General features: G+C 27.9%; 1 protein-coding gene across 1 annotated transcript; it reads right to left on the bottom strand.

Moving 5' to 3' along the window:
- Positions 1 to 1,954: 1,954 nt before the first annotated feature.
- LOC112710001 (LRR receptor-like serine/threonine-protein kinase IOS1) lies at positions 1,955 to 23,239 on the bottom strand. The gene is made up of 14 exons (XM_072201906.1): positions 22,570 to 23,239; positions 20,187 to 20,693; positions 10,701 to 11,247; positions 8,858 to 9,339; positions 8,607 to 8,748; positions 8,425 to 8,496; positions 8,086 to 8,157; positions 7,924 to 8,004; positions 4,501 to 4,670; positions 4,112 to 4,350; positions 3,713 to 3,839; positions 2,981 to 3,049; positions 2,696 to 2,885; positions 1,955 to 2,583 (listed from the first exon to the last, which is right to left on the bottom strand). Exons 1-14 carry the CDS (start codon positions 23,237 to 23,239, stop codon positions 2,166 to 2,168), a joined length of 3,786 nt encoding a protein of 1,261 aa, XP_072058007.1. The 3' UTR covers positions 1,955 to 2,165.
- Between the last annotated feature and the right edge of the window lie 19 nt (positions 23,240 to 23,258).

The raw sequence follows: 23,258 nt of genomic DNA, 5'->3' as shown, positions 1-23,258 counted from the left end.
TCTCCATCGTCCTGAACTTACCTTGACCTTTCTGAGTGAAAGTTTCAAGGTATTTATATATTTTTTTTCTCTTTTACAAATAGAAAGACGAAAAGAAATAGTAACGGATTGTGACAGAATAAAAGATATTGACTTAAGTCTTTCTCACAATTATATTGATGGTTGTGCAAATACAAATTAAAATAATGAAAGCAATTATAAAAAAAGAGATAAAAAATTGTAAAAATTTAGATACTGCTAATTGTATTATTTGATATAATTGTTTTTTATTTGTGATTGTTTTGTATTAATCGTTGTTTGTGTTTGATCTCATTAAAAGATTTGAGTCTGAAAATAATGATGATAACAGTTGAGAATGGAAGATTAATGGTAGTTTGAAGTACTCTTACTTTAATAAAATTTACCTTGTACGAATTAGTGAAGACTCTAGACTTAAATTCCTGTTGATGTGAAGATCAAGATATATTACTTAGAGGATTTATGTTTTTTTATGTAGCCATTATTTAAAATTTTTATCCTATTAAAAATTTTTGGGCTTTCACTCGTGGTTATTATCTATTTTTTCAGATACCAGACACAATGCACCTCGGTAAAAATGTGGAATTTTTAAGTGACGAAGCGACGAGAATTGTTTTTGGAATTTTATTTTTGATACTAGAGTTCTCTCCCTTTTTTTTTTTTGAAATTGTATTATATATGACTTTACTTTTTTCTATAGGTTTTTATTGGAGAGATAGATTATATATTTTGTATTTTTTTTAGTAATATAATATTTTTATTGGCCTTTTTTTTACGGGTTGAGACTAGTTAATTATTAGTCTTTTTTTTGTTCAAATTACTGATTTTTTTTTCTTCCTTGCACCATACTAAAATTTGTGGCCTCAAATTTTGATTGTCTATCATGAATAATTATCTTCTGTTATTATATCTGAAATTGATATTGTTTGAGCAGGTTTAGAAGTTCTATTGCTAATGTGTGATATATACATAAAGATTAAAAAACTTAAACGAAAAAATCAAGCTTGGACCAATTTTAGTTCATACAATATTTTAATTGCTCTTTACCTTATCTCACAATATATGCCATTTTAAATTTTTAATAAATTTATGTTATATTTAATTAAATCGATTTAATCATGATTCGACTTCAGTCGAACAAAATAAAAATAGAAATGAAATAAAAAATAAATGCAAAGTAAAGTGGCTGCATCACTCCAATATCGTTGGGGGAACGTAAAAATTTTTTAAAAAAGAGAATGTTAATATTTTTAATAAAAAAAATAATAAAATTGATTAATAATATTAGTTCAAATATAAAATAAATAAAAGATAAAAAGTATTGATTATCTAACGTTTTTAGTTAAAAGAAAAGCACACACTTCTTAAGACTACAATTAGGAGAGAGGCTTAACATTTTACATAAGATTATTGTTATATGAAGGTTTAAAAAAAAATTTGGGAAAAAAAATGTGGAGGGGGCGGGGCTAATGTTCGCTGTACAAAACAATCATAGGATTTTTTCAATTTAAACACTAAACCAGGTTTAGAAACCTCAAGAAAGCATTATGGTATATACTATATACCTTCTCCTCTAAATCTCCATCAAGAGAAAAAGCTGTGTTGATATCAAACTGCTATACATGCCAATTCTTGGCTGCGGCGATGCCAATAATGAACACCAATATTTAATTTAGTCATGCTACATACTAGAAGTACTAGTATATATAATTGAAAAATGTTATTTGTATACCAAAATCAGCCACAAATGTATTTGTGTATAAATATATGTATAGTTTAATTTATTTTCAATGTATATTTATATTCTAGCATGTATTTTATTCTACTGGTAGCTAACTTTAGTAGCTGATTTTAGTGTACACTTAACATAACCCTATATAATTTTTCTTCTTTCAGTACAATTATTAGATAAATGATTATGATAGTCTCGCTAAAAGATACAAACTTAATTATTTGATGATAACTGAATATAACAGATCTTGTTATATATAAGAAAATACAAAACAACAAATTAAAAGACAAAATAGCTAGCTTGCTAGCTAGCTAGCTTGAATGTATAAAACACGTTATTACAACAAACTGAACTTAAAATGCAACATAAATTCCCAATCTATTTTATTTCCATTAATTGGGAATGAACTATGAACCTACCTAACTATGGGGTTGATATCAGTACTAATCAAGTTCAAACTAACCTGCCCAATTAAATCTTCATTTTGAAAGTCACAACTATTATGTTTTTGAGTTAACTCTACAGCCAAACACTCCTTTAGTTCTTTCACTATATCACTCATGTATGGCCTTTCTACCGAAATAGAAGACACAGAGGCCATTGCTATTTCAACTGTTCTCCATGCAGAGTTATTGTCAAAATCTCCTTGTAACCTTGAGTCAACAATTTTTGTTATATCCCCTTCAGCAACCATAGAGTTAACTCGCTGACTTATATGATGAGTCGTGTCTTCCATTCTTATTATCACCGGTTGACCTGTGATTATCCTTAAAAGAACTACTCCAAAACTATACACATCACTTTTCTCTGTCAATATATTTGATATCGTATACCTAGCATGGCGAATCGAATAATAATTTGGTTAGTTAATTTTTCATTCTCTCATCAAAATTTCTTTCAATAATCAAAGTGATGGATAATGATATCATTGAAATTAATACATACTCAGGATCTAAATAGCCTGGAGTTCCGGCCGCAATTGTCCACACATGTGTGTCGCCATCAGCCGCAAAGCATTTGGATAATCCAAAATCAGCAAGTTTGGCATGGAAGTTTTCATCTAATAGAATATTTGTGCATTTTATATCTCTGTGGATTATAGGTGGCTTACAGCCATTATGCAAATATTCCAATCCTGAATTTAATTTTCAATCATGCATAGATAGTTAAGTTAAGAACAAATATATAGGGACGAAATTTGCATATTCATTAATTATGTTTCTTACTGACCTTGGGCTGCATCCAATGCTATTTGAAGTCTATCTTTCCAATTCAAGGACTTTTTCCTATTGTTTTCTCCTGTAAAATAATAATAAAAAAAAGAGAGTAACAGATTTCACATGTTAAAAGTTTGTGACATGTATTTGTTGAATAATATGAATAAAAAAAAAATAATATTCTTAGTTATATTCTATAAAAAGGTATTATTTTAATTCATAATATTTTATTTAAATTTTAATTTCGTTTTTAAAACGTATTATTTTTATTATAAATATTTTATTTCGTTCTATTTTAATTTTATTTTTAAGTTAAAATTAATTTTTTTAAAACAAATATTTTTTATTATTATTCTTTTATTTTTCTTATTTTTCTGCTATTTTTACTTTCAAATCACCAGAACTACTACTATAACTACTATAATTGCAATTTTTGTCACTACATAAAGAAAAATCATAATGAAAAAAAGAATATTTTCTTAAAAAAATTAATTTTGACTAGAAAATTAATATAAGACGAAATAAAAAGGTTTAAAACAAAAATAGGACATTTCAGATGTCAAAAATAAAATAATGACAAAAATACTTTATCCTATATACTATGGTAAAGAACTTAATTAAAACTTTTAAAAATATAAGATTAATTATAAATTTTAAAATATAAAAATTTATTTTTAAATTTAATAAAATTATAGAGACTTTTATAATAATAATACAAATAAAATAGAAATAATTGTGATCACACCTGAAAGATGTTCATCCAAGTTTCCATTTTTCATGTATTCATAGATGAGTCCTATATTAGTTTCTTCATTGCAATAACCAATAAGAGAGGTCAGATTTCGGTGATGTACTCTCATTAGGAGATTAACCTGCCATTCAAAAATCACCTTCTATTTTTGTCAAACATAGCAATAATAGAAATTTCTTTCACTTATTATATTTTTTTTACAATTATGTTAAATTATTATACTAAAATTAGTTATCAAAATTAACTACTTTCAGTATAAAATACATATTAAAAATAAATTAAACTATATATATATTTATATATAAATATATTAATAATTAATTTTAATAATTAATTTTAGTGTACATATGACATTTTTGTTTTTATTTTTTAATTCATATTTTGAACACTTGCCTCTGCAACAAATTGTTGATATCCTTGCACAGATGATAAGGAAAGCATTTTGACAGCCAATTGAGTATCCTCAATAGAGCCATAGTAAACTGTTCCGAATCCACCTCTACCAAGAACCCTATCAAAGCTGCTGGTCATCTTAACAACTTCGTTAAATGAATATTGACGTTGCTTTGATCCCAGTTGAGAACCATTAATTGAGTTACCGGGCTTCCCAAGAATAATGTTCTTAGCAGCATCTGGTTTTTATGATAATTTTCAGTTATTCACTATCACATATTATGTGGAGTTAGCGAAGTCAGAAATTGTCTCACGTAAGTTTATATAAAAAAGATCGTAAATGACAGTTAGCAACAGTAACCGTATTGCTCTTTGAGGCGAAAGATTACCATTTGGCTTTCTTTGGCGAAAGATTATAACTGCTGCAATCACTAGAAGCAGCAACATCCCTGCCATTAATGCTACCACTATAATAACTGCATTACTCTTTTTCTTTCTCTTATCATTTGTTTGCGGGTTGCATGAAGTTGATGCACATAGATTTGGATTTTGTCCCACACTAGAATAAGACAACAAAGTAAAGTTAGTGAAATCTTTAAGAAATCACGGTTGAATGGTAAGTACATAAAATTAAAGGAATTGGTTGGTAAGTTGGTTACTCTTATTTTTTAACCAAATTTTTTATCAAATTCACAAAAAATCACTACTAACATAATATGCGTGAATTACCTACTATTTTTTTTCTTTGTTTGTTATCTTTTTTCTTTCTCTACTTGTTTTTTTTTTTTAAGAGAATGATACAAGAAAAAGAGGAGGAAGAAAATGAATTTAAGAAATTAAAAATACAGAAATTTTTGTTAAAAAATATAAATTATTTTGAATTCTACAGATTTCTTAACTAAATAACAAAGAAGAAAAATATGAAAATTTTAATTATATAACACATCAATATTAGTTACATAATGCAAAATCGTATTTGCTTTTTCTTTTATTTCTCTTTAAAAAATTATGTTTTACCCTAAAAAATTTTTGGTGTTTTATCATTGTAAAATTTTCTGTGTTTTTCCTAACAATTCTTTTTTATTCCTATATGTTTATTCGAAAAGTTTTGTTTATCTTAAAAGCTTTTATATTTTTTCGTCAATAAATTTTTATATTTTTCATTGTTTCTCTTCAAAAAGTTCTGTGTTTACATTAAAAAAATTTTATATTTTTTTGGTAATAAAAAAAATTTATATTTATTATCGTAAAATTTTGTCGTTTACCGTTATCCTTTAATTTATTTCTATTCAAAGAGTTGTATTTACCTTAAAAATTTACATATTTATTGTGGTAAAAAAAATTTTCCAATAAATTTTTATTTTTTCTTCGTAATTTTGTCTTCAAAAAATTGTATTTATCTCTAAAAAATTATTGTATTTATCATCATAAAATTTTTGTATAAAGAATTTTTGTGTTTTTTTTTCATGCATGTCTATTTCTTCTTCCTCTTCGTAATTTTGTTTAATTCACCAAAAGATAAAACAAACAAATAAATAGAGAAGGATAAAACATAAAAGAAATATGAGAAGTAGAAGAAGATAGAAAAAAAAAGATATAAAAAAAGGTGAAAAGAGGAAAAGAGGCTAAAAGTTGATTGTGTTGGGAATAAATTTAATAATATGACTATAATTTAATCAATTATGTATTAAATAATTTATTATTATTATATTAAAAGGTTATTATAAAAAAATCTATCTGTCATTAAATTCAGAGATTTATCATATATATATATATAATAATTTTTATTAGACGAAGATTAATAGATCTTATTTATTAAATTATATATATGGTATATATATAAAGATATAACCATTAAACTGACTCACTTTAAAAAATTTTAATAGTTATAATTACTGTATATTTGTTAATAGAATATTCTCAAGATGAGCATAGTAATAGAGTTTTTTTTACCTGCGACTATCATAGACTCATAGTAATTAACAATGTATTTATTATACTTTAATTTCGGACACTTAATACCCTAGGGTGCTAGTTGAATGGATATTGAGTATCATTTAAATACTTGTAAAATTAATGATTAATTAATAAGAAATCTGTCAACTCTCGGTAAAAAGTTTGAGCTCTATAATTATAATGACTCAGATGAATAAAATCTTGGCCAAAGAGATTAAATGAATGAAGAAATGAGTTTCTTATATCATTCACAGTTTATTATAATAATGGTAACAAGTTAGAGTTTGACAATTAAACCAAATTATTCTAAAGGTTAACCAAGAGTTGGAAAGATGAAAGGAATTATACTTTATTCTTTGTGGGTTCTTAGTAAAAATATATTATTTCATAGTGTCGAATCGTTGAGGAGTGTTGCTAGATGCTAACCTTAATTAGTAAATTGAGTATGGCTAATTTACTATCCGCTTAGTATTAAACCTATGAGGTCACACATACATTAACGAATGTTCTAATTTTTGCTGTAAAATTATTTAATTATTATTTTGATTCGATCAAATAAATAATATATTAATTCAAATAAATAATTATCATATAATAATATGCTAATTGAGAATATTAAATGAGAATTGAAAATAATTAGGTATTCTATTTCTAAATTTGAATTCTAAGTTTGAATGAGATCCTAATAAATTCTGCTTCAAATTAAGTTATGATATAATCTATAAATTTAAAAGATTCAAATCTAAAATCAATAACAAATTTCGTATTATATATATGTATGCCAAGAGTAGAAGAAACACATGAATAACATACAAGTATTTTATTTCTTTACCTCTACACACATAAACGTATGTAAGCCTAATTATTGGAAAAGAATTTTATGGTGTGCAAAGAGTTACAAAAAGTTTCTCAATATAGATCAGATGTCCATTGATCAAGGAGTTGACAATAATAGTTGATCTTGGTGTAGATACGCATAGCGCTTTCGTAGCATCGAAGGAGAAAGTAATTTTTACTAACGTGTCCAAATATTTAGATCTGATATATATATATATATTGCTTTTAGAATAAAATTTAAGTACAAAATATATCTTTAGAATTATTTTTTTGTCCTTTACGCATTATGAACACATACTAATCTTTTAAAATATATGTGTGAGTAAGACAAATAATAAAATATACATTTTGTAGTTGGTTTGACTTGTTTACAAAATAATTTATTTATCCAACATTTTCGTATCTAAAATTAGAGAATAAATTACTTTCTTTTACGTATTATTGCGTAATAAATTTGTTTTACACTTTTAATACAAGAAATAATAATATATTTAAGCAATCTATTAACACATAATAAAAGTTTAGACAAAAAATAAATTTTTGAAATAATAATCAAATATATTTTAGGATTATGCAAATATTTCTTAAGTTTTATAGTTGTACAAAAATGAAAACAATGTGATATATATTAATTATCTAGAATTTAATTCAATTATATTTTATATTCAAATAAAATAATATACATTGTTATTTTATGTGTTAAATAGACTAAATTTTTAAAATGGTCTTTTAAATTAGACTATTACATAATAAATCTAGGTATGTATCGTATGTATTTTTAATTTTACTAATTTGACCTTTGATTGAATTTCAGACTGCAAATAAGTCTTTTAATTTATTTTTGGTACAGGCGAATTGCTAGGTCAAATTAGTATAAATCTAAAATGAGGGACTATTTAAAAATTTAGTTGTTAAATACATATACATACTTAAACTTATTATGTAATAATATATAAAAAATATCATAATAATTGCCTGTTATTAATTCATGGATTTAAGTATATATATATCAAGCATACCTTAATGATAATATACCATCTCTTTGTTTTTGAAGGAGTTCATTTGGAATTGAACCTGACAAGTTGTTGTTCTCCAGGTTTCTGCCAAAACAAAGACGGATAAGATACCCTTGTCTATTATTATTTAGTATTAATTAACCAACCACAACGGGATCGACTTACAATTTTTGTAGTGATTGCAGTTGTGCCAGAAAATAAGGAACATCTCCAGTTAAGTTATTGTTTGATAAATCCCTGAGAGAGAGAGAGCGCAATTCATTCAAATAATCCAGTTGTATGATCACAATCCAAAAATAGAAAAATAACAAATTGAACTGATTTGTTCGCATTAAATATTTACTGGTGGAATAAAGGCACTAATCCAACTTTTTTATTAATTAAATATGTGTAATAGAGATGATAATTAAATACTTTAACGGTTTATCTTTTAAGTAAAAATGTCTTAAATTCAAATTTTTGGAATACAACTATTTTTTTTCTGAATATAAGTTAGATACTCACAATGTCTTTAGCATAGTAAGCTTTAAGAAATCAGGAATTATGTGCCCTGTCAATCCACTTGTAGACAAGTTCCTGCATTTAGACATACATGTCATGAATTGACAGTTAATTAATTAATAATCGGACTTCATTATTAGCCATTCTTTAGGAGTATGGTTAATTAATTTTATAGGACTACTTACAAGGATGTTATTCTTGGAGTGCCATCACCATCAATTGAATTACAATCTAGGCCATCCCACTTGAATGCTTCGGGACAACATGGATCTCCAAGCCAATTTCTAGTCACCCTATAGGCTACCTTGATGTTTGTGATAGCATCAGCTGCCATGCCATGCATTTAGATATTACTTTATAGTTAATTATAGACTTCCAAGCCTTGCATTAATTTGTACATATATAATGAGATAAGTATTATTAATTGCATACATACCATCATCTTTTTCAGTTTCTAAGTGTGACAAATTTCTAACTGAATAAATCTCAATACCATTGATGATGGGTGGAAGTGTAGAGAACTCTGTCCTCAAAATTGATAACTGATATGTCGTGAATCCATCAAAAGGTGAAGTAGTGCATAGAGTATCTGTTTTACGGTATATAGGAGCAAAAGGACCATAAAAGAGCTTGCCATTCAAGGTGATATTGAATAATCTAGCTTCATTTGCTTTCAGTTTTTGGATCTCATTAAAATGCATGCAAATATGAAAACTATCGGTTACAGTATCTGCATCCCACGTGAAATCCAAAGAGGCATTAGAATTTATTGGTGTAGCAGCAGTGCTCATGACAATTACCGGTGGCGTTGATGCCACTGAATTATTTAGTTCATCAGTGTTCAATGAAGTGCTTAATTGTGTCCACTCGCTGTCCGAATAAGGCTCCCATAAGCGGTCGTATAAATCATCTTTGTACCTGTTTATTATCATCATGATTTAAAAATCCAATCAACAAAATTAGGAGTTTAAAAATTTAATCGTAATTAATTAGATATAAAAAATAATATATTTATATTTGAAATATATATATTTTTAAAAAGGAATGATTTTTTATTTTACATAAACTAATTTATTATCTCCTTTGATATTTTTTAACACAATGAGTTTTGAGTAATTTTTTTTAAAAAAAATATCATTTTTATCCATAAACATTAACATTCAGAATACCAATAAATTTATTTATAAAAAAATAAAATTAAAATTGCATTCATAAAATGAATTCTGATAAATAAAGTTATCTAAATATTAATAAATTATACAAAATTCTTAAATTATCTTCCTAGTATTACTTTTTTAAATATAAAAATTAAAATTTCAACCCTCGGCTCGCTCGTTGATTCCACATTAATCTTCTCAAACCTTTTTTAATTATTTGGTAAATATTATCTCTTATTTTATATTTTTTAAGTGAAATAAAAAAATATGTAAAGAAATATTAGATAATAAGATATCACACCTTATCAACACAATTAAAAAAGAAAAAATTAAAAGGATCTACTCACATGCTATTCCCCATATTTTCTCTGGACCCAAGTCTTTGTGATTTTTTTTTCCAATGGTTTTGATAAATTTACAAATTTATTTTATTTTAATTATTGTTCTCTTATTGAAATATTTTACTTTTATTTATTTAAAATTAAAAACTAGATAATGAGTCATTAAGATTTTAATATCTTAATTAAATTTAAAAAATAGTGTTTTGACAAATTAGCCAGTTACACCAAAAAAAATATATATAATTTTTTGCATTTTCTAACCTATTTATTTAGATGACGTTGGCCTGCCCACTTCATTTGGTACCGAGCTTGGGCGACACAAGGTATTCATGCCCATTTGCCACACGTAAATTGAAAGTCATAACTAATTTGTTTCGCAAAATCATCTTCTTAAATTAATAAAAGTTCAAATATAATTGAAAAATGATAGAATGTTTTAAGGTGGAAACTCGTGAAGTCAACTTCACATAAGATTGATAATTAAGAGTGTTAAATAAAAGTTTAATTAAATTAATTAAATTATTTAACTATTTTTAATCATCAATTTTATAAGTTGATTGTACTTAAATTTCTACCTATTTTAAGTCAATCTTTGGTGTTTGAAAAAAAATTGACTTAAAAAGTTAAAATTTCGGTGACCTGTTAAAATCTTAAACCTCCCTTCTTTCTCTTTCCCTTAAACTTCTTAATTTCTTTCTTTTTTCTCGCAATTGGAGAACAACAGTGTGTCACTCAAATAAAAATTAAAACAGTAGATAATGATTTGATTGAATGGACTAACCTGATACAAAGGTTGGTGATGGAGCCGAGATCTAGTCTCACCAAACGTGCCAATGATCCAACTGACTTTATGCTAATGCTATAAGTATCATTCGGCAAAGGCCTCAATTCTATTACCGAAATAAACGGTGTTCCATTGTCCGTGTTAGCGAGACAGAGATGTATATGGTTCTGCGGTGGAGAGTGGATTATCTCATAGTTTACGCTGATTGATGAATTTGTGAATTTTACTGTTTCCCACACATTTGGTCCAAGATGAAGTTCAAATTGTGGGAGTTTATTAAGACCATCATAGTTTCCATACAAGAAACTAGCTCTAATTAAATAATCAGCACCACTTGTTACATTTATTTTGTAACAGTTTCTGACACCATTAGGGAAGCTCCTTAGGTAATTAAATTGTGGTTGATGAGTATTTTTATCTTGAGGCGATACGCTTTTACTCACACCGGAATCAATAAACTTAACATCTGAAATGTAATTGATTCCTGTATTTTTATCGATGTATCTGATATTTTCAGGTAGTCCACAATCTATACTAATAAATCCTGATAAAAACCATTAATGAGACTTTATTAGATTAAAAAATTACAAAACTTAAAATGATTATTTAAAATTGGATTTAGCTAACATATATTTTAAGGATACATTATAAATTTATTGTTAATAAAACTTTTTAAATATTTTCAATAAATTTTTTTAATTTTATAATTTAGATTTTGCTATTGTATCAAATGATATAGATTAAACATACCACAAAAAATGTTTTAATGCTATTTATTACAAAATAATTTTTTTTACATTTTCAATGCATAAAAGCAATAAATAGTATTAAAATATTTCCTTTTATAAAATGCTTAATTTATGTCCTTAGGAGACACCATAGCAAAACAGTTGTAATAATATGTGCTCTAAATGCACAAGGTAAATAAATCCTTCAAAATTTAATAAAAATTAAAGCATATTTTAAAAAAAAAATTGATAAAAATTTTTAAAAATATCTCTAAATTTTATTTTATTTTAATTTTGTTTTTAAAATTTTTTTATTTGTATTAATTATATTCTTGACAGCTAAATTTTTAAAAAATTTAAAATCAATCTAGCAATAACACATGACAATTATGTTTAATTTGTTTGTGTTGAAAGTTATTTTTATGTAATAATTGTTGAATTGGTTCTAATTTTTTTTAAAAATTAATAGTTAAAAATATATTTAGTACAAATAAATAAATTTTAAAACAAAATTAAATTAAAATAAAATAAAACTTAAAATAATTTTAAAATTTGTGTCAAACTTAATATATATATATATATATATTGGTGAATATTAGGATACTTTTAAAATTGTGTCTAACTTACTAAAAAAGATAAATAGATAATATTTAATAAATTTTAAATATTTTACTTTTTACTTTAAACATTTTATTTTTTTTTACCCTGTAATAAATTACCGAACCTGATGATGGATCCTGGCCTAGGACCGGTGCTAGGAAAGAAAGAGCTCCAAGCAGTACAAAAAGATAATGCAGAGAATTTATTATCATCATTGCCGTTTAGTAATTTGTTTGGGGTGACAAGGATTATTACGAGTGGCTGAGAGCCGCTACTTATATAGTTATATTGCCCAAGTTACATTTTGTAAGTAGCAATTTATTTAACCATTTTATTAATTTGTTTATTATACTGGTGTTATTATTGGTACTAGCTATCCACTCTACTATAATATACAAATTATGATGAGATACTATTACAGTGTTGACCAAGAAGGGTAGAAAAGAAAAGTCTAAGTCAGCTTCTCTCAGTTTCCTTCAAATTTGACGTGTGTACTTATCCCAGCTTTCAAGTGTCCAAAATTTAATGTGTGTATTGACCCCAGCTTGGTGAGTGAGTAGGGGACAACTTATGCAGTTGTTCACGCGGTGCAGAACTATAAACTATTATTGGATAAGTTAAAAGGGTAGATAATTATAATAAATAAATGAGTCAGGCCTAATAAATAGATAGATACTCACAATCTATAACACAATTAGAAAAACAATAAAAAATCTGCTGTTTTGACTTTTGCGTACCTAAAATTTATCAAGAGTACATGAAATGTGTGTTTTCGAAATAAAACTTGAGCAATGTTATTTCTAATACTTATTAAATACCCTTAATCATAAAGAGGTATATTGATCTTTATATAAATGATTCTAAATATTTTTCCCCTTCTTTTAAAACAAAAAAATTTTCGTCGGTAGAAAATTACTGTATCAATGTATGTTTGAAAATTTTAAAAGTTAATTCTTGAAAGATCTTTTACACCCGAAAGCATTAATTAAAAAATAGTTTTAGTCATTTAAAACACTGGCCTCGTATTCGTAATATATTTAAACAATTTTTTTGTTAAATAAATACTTTCATAAATAAAACATTTTAAATATTAAAAAATACACCATAGTCCTCTTGTAAAATTAATAAAAAAAAGATTAAGTCAATTTTTTATACATATAAATTTGTGCTGTCTCAATAAATAGTTGATAAATATCTTTAAAAAACGATAAAGTCTACAATTTTAAAAGTAGAGTATAAAAACTTTCTCTTTTTCATGCGAGAGTTTTAATGTTTAACTTAAATAATTATATTTATCATAATTAATTATAATAATAAAATAATATCTTAAAATTTGAAAATTAATTTTTTACTTATAAGTTAAATTTTAATATAACATTCTCATTTTTATATATATATAAGTATTTTATAAAAGAATAATTTTATATGTTTTTTAGTAATAAAGATAAATTTTATGTTTTTGAATAATAATAGTAATACAATTATTTTTTTAGTAAATAATCAAATTAATTCTTAAGAGATTGCTCGTTCTTTAAATAGTTGTTGGCAATGAATTATATAGATAGGACATCAATAACATGTCACTTGAATAACTTCTAGAAAATTATGAATCAAATTATCTTTTACGGGTATCAATTTTGATGAAGTTAAAGAATTATTACTTCTTGACTCCTTATCAGATTCGTAAAAAATTCTTAGAAATTTATTGTCGAATCTTGTTTCTGATGGTGTAATATCTATGAATTTTGCAATGAAGACAAGATCAATGTAACTTATGATGATTTTTTTTAGTTATGGAGTTTGAATCTGTTAACCTTGTTGATAATATCACTAGTTGGGTGATTGATAATAGTGCTTCTATTCATGTTATATTTAGGAGAGATTTGTTTACATTTTTCTGGAGATTTTAATGATGTAAAAATGGCTCATTTAGATATTGCAAAATGTGTCGGTGTTAGACGGATTTTCCTAGAAACCTCCAACAGTTCCAAATTAATTTTGAAGCAAGTAAAGTATGTTTCAGATATTTGGTTAAACTTACTTTCTGTTGATAAGTTGTGTGATAAAAATTTAAATAACTCATTCTCTCGTGATAGTTGGAGGCTCACCAAGAATTTCATAGTTGTTGCTAGAGGTACACAATATTCTATTTATTTAATTCAAGTAAAGCTTGTAAAAGATGTTGTTAATGATGTTGAGTTTGTTGATACAACTTATTTATAACAAAAGAGATTATGTTATATGAGTGAGAAAAACATGAATATACTATTCAAGAAGGATCTTCTATTTAGTTGCAAGGTTACTTTGCAAAAATAAAACTAATGTTTTACTGAAAAATAAAATAGAATTTTTTTCAAGAGACATCCACCTTTACAGGAAGTCAAAAATACTTAAACTAGTGTATTCTGATGTATGTGATCTAATGAAGACAATAATACTTGAAGACCAAAGATAAGTTTTTGATATGTTCAAGCAATTTTATGCTTTTGTTAAAAGAAAAACTGAGACGTTGAAATATATTTATACTGACAATAGTGGTGAGTACTGAAATCCATTTGATGTTTATTGTAAAGAGAATGGTATAATACATCAGAAAACTCCTTCGAATACTCCCTAGTTGAATAGCCTGTTGGCTAAAAACATGAATAGAAAATTGGTCGAAAGAATTAGGTGTTTATTATCACAGTCTACATTGATAAAGTTCTTTTGGTGTGAAGCTTTGAGCAGTGTTGTTCATGTCTTGAATCAGATAACATGCATTCCTTTACAATTTGAAGTGATAGAAAAGGTATGGTAAGGTAAAGATATTTTGTATGATTACTTAAGAGTTTTTAAATGCAAAGCCTTTATTCATATTTTTAAAGATGAAAGATCCAAACTTGATGTAAAAACTAATTAATGTATTTTTATTGGTTATGAAATAGATGTATTTGGTTATAGATTTTATGATCCTCTTAACAAGAACATGATTCGAAGAGATGTTTTTGTTGAAAACCAAACATTAAAGAATTTTGATAATGTAGAAAAACCAATAATTTATCCAAGTAATTTTTTTTACTTTGAATATTATTCCCTTTGTGTCTATGGTGAAAGATGATAGCATTAAAACTCAGAAGAATGAATATGATACAGATGCAGGTGAAGATGGAATTTTAACACATAATGAAATTGGTGATGATAGTCATGATGAAGAATCTGCTTTAAAAGTGCATGCTAATGAACTTGAAAGGTCTACAAGAGAAAGAAAAATTTTGTCAAAATATTCTCCGCATGAATTTGTCTTGTTGACTAGTGGGAGAGAATCTGAATGCTATGAAGAGACTGCTAAAAATGAGAGCAAAGTTCCTTACCTGAAAATGATACCTATGAATTAGTAAAGCTACCTAAAGATGTGAGAATTTTGAAGAATAAATAGATATTTAAAATTAGGGGTAGAAAAAGGCCAGGCGACTTATTAGGAGCCTGCAGTCTGGCCTGTGTTTAGTCTATCCTAGCCTGACCTGTTATAAAATAGACACAGACTTAGACTCATATAAAAGTCTTAATATGTTAATAGGGCAAGTCCAGACTCACTATTTAGCCTTATTGGGCTGTCAGGCCTATTTGGGCCTGCGAACACATAATTACATATATAAATAATTTTTTTATTATTAATAAAATTATGAGATATTTTAAATTTATTATATTTAATTATAAATACTTTTGTATATTTTATATACTTTAAAAGTCTAAAATTTTTTATAAATATTAAATATGATATATTACATATAAATATTTTTATTAAATTTTTTTAAATAATATTTTTATTTTTGCAAAAAAAAAATTATCAGCCCTTTTAACAGCCTTTAGGCAATGGCCTGACTGAATAACAGGGCAGGCTTAATACTTGAAGAAAAGCCTATAACAGGCTGCAGGACAGGTTCAGGCCAATTAATTACATGACTGATCAGGCCTGTTAAGAGCAAAATCTGCCCTGACCTGGCCTGTTTCCACCTCTATTTAGAATTAAAAATGAAGAACACAATTCTAAACTTCGGTATAAAGCTAGATTGGTTGCTAGAGGCTTTACCAAGAGAAAATGTATTGATTTTCAAAAGATTTTTACTCCTGTTGTGAGGATATTATCTATTTGTGTTGTGCTTGGATTGGCAGCTTCTCTTGATATGAAGATTGAGTAAACAGATGTAAAGACAATTTTTCTTCATTGTAATTTGAACATAAAAATTTACATGGAGCAATTAGAGGATTTTATTGTTAAAGAAAAGAAAGATTTGTATGCAAGCTTAAGAAGAGTATTTATGAATTGAAGCAAGCTTCTAAGAAGTTTGAATCTATTACAGGGGATAGTTATAATAAGACAATTTTATGTCATTGCACAAAAGTTTTTTGATAGTGATTTTATCAATGTTTTACTTTATTGGATAATATTTTGATTGTGAGTAAGAATGTTTTGAGGATTAATGAGTTCAAGAAACAGTTGAGTAAGTTATTTGTTATGAAAGATTTGGATCCTGTCAACAAACAGATTTTGGGCACGACAATTACTTGTTTATAGAGATTTTAAGAAATTTTATTTGTTACAAGAGAAGTACACAAAGAAGATGTTCAACGGTTTGACATAAATGATGCCAAATGTATTGTTAGTTCTTTTACTCCTCATTTTAAGTTGAGTACCAAGTAGTATCCAATCACTGACAAGGAAAAACAAGCAATGGATGAAATTCCTTATGACTCAACTGTTAGAAACTTAATGTATGCCCTAGACATTGCTCATGCGGTTGGTGTCGTTTCCTCTCTAATCTAGATTTGGCAAGAGATGTTGATTCTCAAAAGTCTACTCCAGGTTATTTGGTCAAGTTTGTAGAGTTTATTGCAACAACTAAAGTATGTAAAGATTTATTGTGGATGAAAATTTGTTTGGAGAGCTTATTAGTTTCAAATAAGATTATTATGTGTTATTTTATGATAGTCAAAGTGCTATTTATCTTGCTAAGAATTCTACCTTTCATGTAAGATCTAAACATATTAATATTAGATATCACTAAATACTGGGATGTGCTGAATTTCAAATTGTTAGAATTTGAAAAAGTTGACACTCATGATAATAATGCTGATATGATGGTAAAAGTATTGTGAGTAAATAAGTTTAAAACATGTTATTTGATTATTAAGATGGCAAAAGCCTTCACCTAATCGAAAAAAAAAATTGTTGGGTTTGTTTTTTTTAATGTGAAATCTAAAATTAATTTTTTGACGATATCTATTTACACTCTTTTATTACTAATCTAATAAGATTTTTAGAGAAGTCAAAAGAATGAAAGTACATCTACAACGTGAAAAAGAAGATAGAAAACAAAATTTTTTATTTTATATAGAACAACAATATTTGAATAGCTTTTAGATGGTGCTTTCTCAACCTAAATGTTAAGCAATTTTAAATATTCATTTCACATTAATTAACCATTGCTTTAACAGTAATAAAAATTGCCAAACCCTGTATCCCTTAACAACTGCAAACACAGTCTCCTTCAACTGAACACTTAGAACTTTGGAAACTAAGCTAAATTTATCCAATTGTCCAAAATTAAATGAGAAACAAAATTATCCAATTTTCTTAAACTAAATGTTGTTATATATTTATTTGTCTTCTCTTTTTATATGTAAATTGTAACATGATTGGACATTATGTTTGTTCATAAAATTTACTTAAATACAACAATTTACTAACACAAATTTGCATGAAAATACACTACATACTAAATCATGAGCTTTATTAATGATTTATAAAAAACTATCAAACCCAAGGAAGCATGAAGATTTAGTAGGAGAATTGATTAGATATCAAATCATGGCACATTCCGATGCTTTAGTATATTCTTTTTATATTTTGCCTAGTAATTATAATAGTGCCTAATTTGATATCTTTGTTCAAATTAGCCTTCAATGCCTGCCTTACAATTTGGGAAGGGGGGAGCGGGAACAAAATATCATATTTTATTATGCAACTACGTTTTCTGGTGTAATTTTTCTTCTTTCAACTCGATTATTAGATATATAAATTGTCACAATAATCTACCTTGAAAGACATAAGACATACAGAAGACCTATTTGATAATAACTGAATATAACAGATCTTGTAATAATAAATTTGCAAAGGACTTCATCGCTTATACTTAATTAAAATACAAAACCAACAAAAGATAAAATTGTTAACAAGCCAAACTACATTATTACAACAAACTGAACTTAAAATGCACCACAATTTCCAAGCCATTTTATTTCTAGAGTCTTAACTATTAATTATCTATACATGGTGGAAGCTTATCCAGGATTGGAATATATCTGCATAATGGTTGTAAGCCACCTATAATTCACAGAGATTTAAAATGCACAAATATTCTATTAAATGAAAACTTCCATGCCAAACTTGCTGATTTTGGATTATCCAAATGTTTTGCGAGTGACGGGGGTACACATGTATCGACAATTGTAGCCGGAACTCCAGGGTACCTAGATCCTGAGTATGTGTTTAGTTTCAATTATATAATTAATTATCCATCACATTGATTATCGAAAGAAATTTTGATGAGAGAATGAAAAATTAACTAACCAAATTATTATTGGATTCCCCGTGTTAGGTATACGATATCAAATATATTGACAGAGAAAAGTGATGTGTATAATTTTGGAGTAGTTCTTTTAAGGATAATCACAGGTAAAGCACTGATAATAGTAAGAGAAGACATGATTCATCATATAAGTCAACGGGTTAATTCTATGGTTGTTGAAGGAGATATAACAAAAGTTGTTGACTCAAGGTTACAAGGAGATTTTGACAGTAACTCTGCATGGAGAGCGGTTGAAATAGCAATGGCCTCTGTGTCTACCATTTCGATGGAAAGACCATACATAAGTAATATCTCAGATGAATATCTCAGATGAGCAAAATAAAATCATAGTTTCTGTGAAATGTTTTATAGTAAGATATAAGTTGAAGTGTTTGAATATAATATTCTATCAAATGTAGATAGAAATAATTAGAAAATGGGAAAGAAGGAAAAATATTAATCTAAAATAAAAGAAAGATTTCTAATCATAAAATCCCTTAAATTAAGCTAAACCAAATAAGAAAAAGATTTATAACTAATTCTATTTATATAGAAGATTTATGAAAATAATCACGAATCTGATTTTAATTTGACCTAGTCAACACTCCCCCTCAAACTGGCTTAAAGATATCCTTCATTGACAACGTGCTTATTATGCTATCAAAGGTCTTCTTGGGTAATCCTTTAGTAAAAACATCTACTAATTGCTCCATAGTTGGAACATATGAGATGCAAATATGTCCTCTCTTTATCTTTTTCTGATAAAATGCTTGTCAACTTTAACATGTTTAGTTCTATCATGCAACATTGGATTATGAGAAATAGAAATTGCAGATTTGTTGTCACAATACAACCTTATTGGTGGAGAAATGGAAACTTTTGGTTCTCGTAGGATTTTTTCTACCCATATTGCTTCACATATTCCATGAGTCACTGCTCTAAACTCAACTTCTACACTACTTCGTGCCACAACACTCTATTTTTTACTCCTCCAACTAACCAGATTTCTGCCAACAAAAGTACAATATCCAGATGTTGACTTCTATCCATGATATTCCCAACCCAATCCGCATCTGTATAGGCTTCTACTTGAATATGTCTATACTTTTTGCAGAGTAACCCTTTTCCAGCGCGTGCGACCCCTTCAAGTACCTTAGAATTCTAAAGACAGCATCCATCTGTTCTCGACCAGGTGAATGCATAAACTGGCTTACCATGCTCACAGCAAAGGTTATATCTGAGCGTGTATGGGATAAATAGCTTAGCCTCCCTACCAACCGCTGATATCTCCCTTTATCCATTACATTTTCTAGTTCAGCTGACTTCAATTTTAAGTTAGGCTCTATAGGAGTTTCAACAGCTTTACAACCAAGTAATCCCGTCTCTTTTAAAAGATCTAGGATGTACTTTCATTGGTTCATAAAAAAGCCTTCCTTAGACCTTGCAAATTCAATTCCAAGGAAGTATTTTAATGAGCCAAGTTCTTTGATTTCAAATGCTTCAGCAAGCTTCTCCTTCAAGTCTTTTAGCTTCAAAAAAATCATCACCTGTCAGAATAATGTCATTCACATATACAATTAAGCTGGCAGTTTTATTAGCTGCTAAATGTTTATAGAAAAGTGTATGGTCAGCTTGGCTTTGAGTATAACCAAGTCCCTTCACCACCATTCCAAGCCGTTCAAACCAAGCTCTTGGGAATTGTTTCAATCCATAAAGAGATTTCTTTAGTTTGCACACTTTATTCCTCCCTAGTTCAGCCTCAAATCCAGGTGAAAGTTTCATGAATACCTTTTCCTCTAGCTCCCCATTCAGGAAAGCATTTTTTACATCTAATTGATGTAAAGGCCAATTATAATTCGCAGCAAGAGATAAGAGAATCCTCACAAAGCTGAGTTTAGCAACTAGAGCAAAAGTCTCTCGATAGTGTACTCCATAGGTTTGTGTAAATCCCTTAACTACTAACTTAGCCTTATGCCTCTCTATGCTTCCATCAGCATTGCACTTGATGGTGAAAACCCATCTGTAGCCAACCAATTTTGTGTTCTGTGACAGATCTACAATTTCTCAAATTTCATTCTTATTGAGTGCATGCCAGATGCCACTCTTCCATCATTGCTAATTTCTAGTTGGGATCATCTAGTGCTTCCTCTATGTTCCTAAACTCAAACAGATTTGTAATTTTAAAAGAAAAAGCTTGATGTTTTTGAGAGAGATTTTGGTACGAGACATAATTGGAAATAGGATGGTTGGTGCTGGTTTTGAGTACCTTTTTGGTGTAGATTCTGGTTCCTTTCCTAAGGGCTACTGGCAAGTTATTATTAGAAGTGACAATTTCAGATTTATTTGGAAGTTCCTGAAGTACTATAGTTGGGCCGTCTTTCGGATTTTCAGATTGGGTTGGTACAGAGATGATGGACTAGTCTCTAGTATTCTTGGGATATTCCCGAACATAATATCGAAGCTCTTTTTCTTATTATGGTATTTCTTTTCCTGTTTGGGTTCCAACTATTCTGGCACAATTTTAGAATTGATTTTCACATCTTGTTTTGTAATTGTTTCAGAATTTACTTGATTAGTGAAAGTTGTATCCTCAATATGTAAGATAGGAGTGGGTAAAGGTTCATGCAAAAAATTTTCTTCACTTAGACTCTTCCTATGAAGAGAATTTTTCTGAAAAAAGGTATCATGTTCCAAAAAGTAACATCCATGCTTAAATGAAATTTTTTAGTGTGTTTATTGAAATATTTATAACCCTTTTGACTTGGAAAATAGCCAATAAAAATGTATTTTTCTGTCCTTGGATCAAGTTTACTTTGATATGAACGTGTATAAAAAAATACAGTATAACCAAATACTTTCAAAAGTAAGTCAGAATGCAACCTACATGCTGAAAAATTCTTTTTGAAAGTATCCAATGGGGTGTAACACACATGTGGGCATTTGATTTATGAGATAGGCTACTGTTAGGACAGCATCTCCCCATAAATACTTTGGAACATTACCCTCAAACATAATAGCACGTGCTACTTCAAGATGTTTATTCTTCCTTTCAGTAATGCCATTTTCTTGAGGTGTATTGGGAGATGTAGATTAATGTTGAATACCTTTCTTTTGAAGAAATTCACGAAGATTTTTATTAAAGTATTCAGTGCCATTATCACTTCTTAATATTGAAATTTTTGTGTCAAATTGTGTTTCTATCATTGTTGAAAAATACTGAAAAATTTTAGAAACCTCAAATTTTTCATGCATGAGATAGATCCAACATAGTTGTGTGTGGTCATCAATAAAAGTTACAAAATTTTTTTTTTTTCAAATTGAGTTGTTATTAGTAATAAGGAACTCTATGACTCTTTGAACGAATACAACTTTCACATTTAAGTAAGGAAGAATCAATATTCTTAAACAAACTTGGAAACAAATGTTTGAGATATGAGAAACTAGGGTGTCCTAGTCTATTATGCCAGAGCATTATTTGGTCTTTTATAGGCATAGAATTTATACCACTAAATCTTTGAGCTACTTTATTCTTTGAAATATCCTCAAAATGATAAAGCCCATCCATCATCTTAGCACTGCCAATCATTTTCTCTGAAGTCCGGTCTTGAAAAATATCATGAGTGTCAAAAAATGTCACAACACAATTGGAATCCTTGCAAATTTTACTAATAGAGAGAAGATTACAAGAAAGCTTTGGTACATGTAGGACATTTCTTAGGTCAATATTTTTAGACAATTTAATTGTATCCTTTTCAACAATAAATGAAAAACTACCATCAGCAACTCTAATTTTCTCATTGCCAAAGCAAGGAGAATAAGTTTTAAATAAAGGAGAAAGATTGGTCATATGGTCAGATGCCCCTGAATCGATAATTTATGGTGCATTCAAGTTTGAGGTGCAGTTAAGGGAGATAAAAATACTAAAATTACCTGTTTGAGACAAAGAACCACTAGGAGTACTAGACATGAAACTAGAATTTAATAATCTTAGAAGCTGCTCAACCTGTTCCTTACTCAAGGATGATTTTTCAGCCTCATGAGCAGTTGGGGTAGGACGTATTTTGGGACCAGGTTTGCTGTCCTTAAGATGTGCTGATTTTTCATGAATGTTCCAGCAGGTTTCTCGGGTGTGACGAGGTTTATTGCAGTGGTCACACCAAAGATTGGAGGGGTGCTTTTGATTTGATGAACTTTTAAGTGCAGTAGGTGCCACTAAGAGTGCATTAAACTCCAAAAAAGTCTGTTTAGTCTTGTCTTTTCTCATCATTACAGCTCTACGAGTTTTCTCTCTTCTAACTTCAGCAAATACTTCTCCAATTGAAGGTAGGATTGCTCTTCCAATAATTCTGCCACGAACTTCATCTAACTCCATGTTGAGGCCTACAAGAAATTGGAATATCATCCCTTCTTCCACTGTTTGTTGGTGGTGTTTAGTATCAACAGCTGAATTCCACTTGTAGTTATTGAAGTGGTCAAGATCCTGCCACACCCGCTTCAATGTGCGAAAATATTTGGTGACATTGTCATTCCTTTGTTGAATTTCTCTAGTTTTTAAAGTGAGCTCATAAATCTGGGATTTATTCTCAAGATCAGAATACATCTCCCTAACACTATCCTAC

The sequence above is a fragment of the Arachis hypogaea genome, chromosome 9 (genome assembly GCF_003086295.3).
Source record: "Arachis hypogaea cultivar Tifrunner chromosome 9, arahy.Tifrunner.gnm2.J5K5, whole genome shotgun sequence".
NCBI classification, from domain to species: Eukaryota; Viridiplantae; Streptophyta; class Magnoliopsida; order Fabales; family Fabaceae; genus Arachis; species Arachis hypogaea.
The sequence above is the reverse complement of the archived record's forward strand: the minus strand, read 5'-3'. Positions and strand labels throughout refer to the sequence as shown.

Bases quoted from the DNA above. Each gene is read 5' to 3' on its own strand.
- LOC112710001 (XM_072201906.1), bottom strand. From the start codon at position 23,239: ATGTATTCTGATCTTGAGAATAAATCCCAGATTTATGAGCTCACTTTA. The intron at 8,497-8,606 runs GTAAGTAGTCCT...GTCTAAATGCAG, and splicing joins ACTCCAAGAATAACATCCTT to GAACTTGTCTACAAGTGGAT. The intron at 4,351-4,500 runs GTAATCTTTCGC...CATAAAAACCAG, and splicing joins TCGCCAAAGAAAGCCAAATG to ATGCTGCTAAGAACATTATT.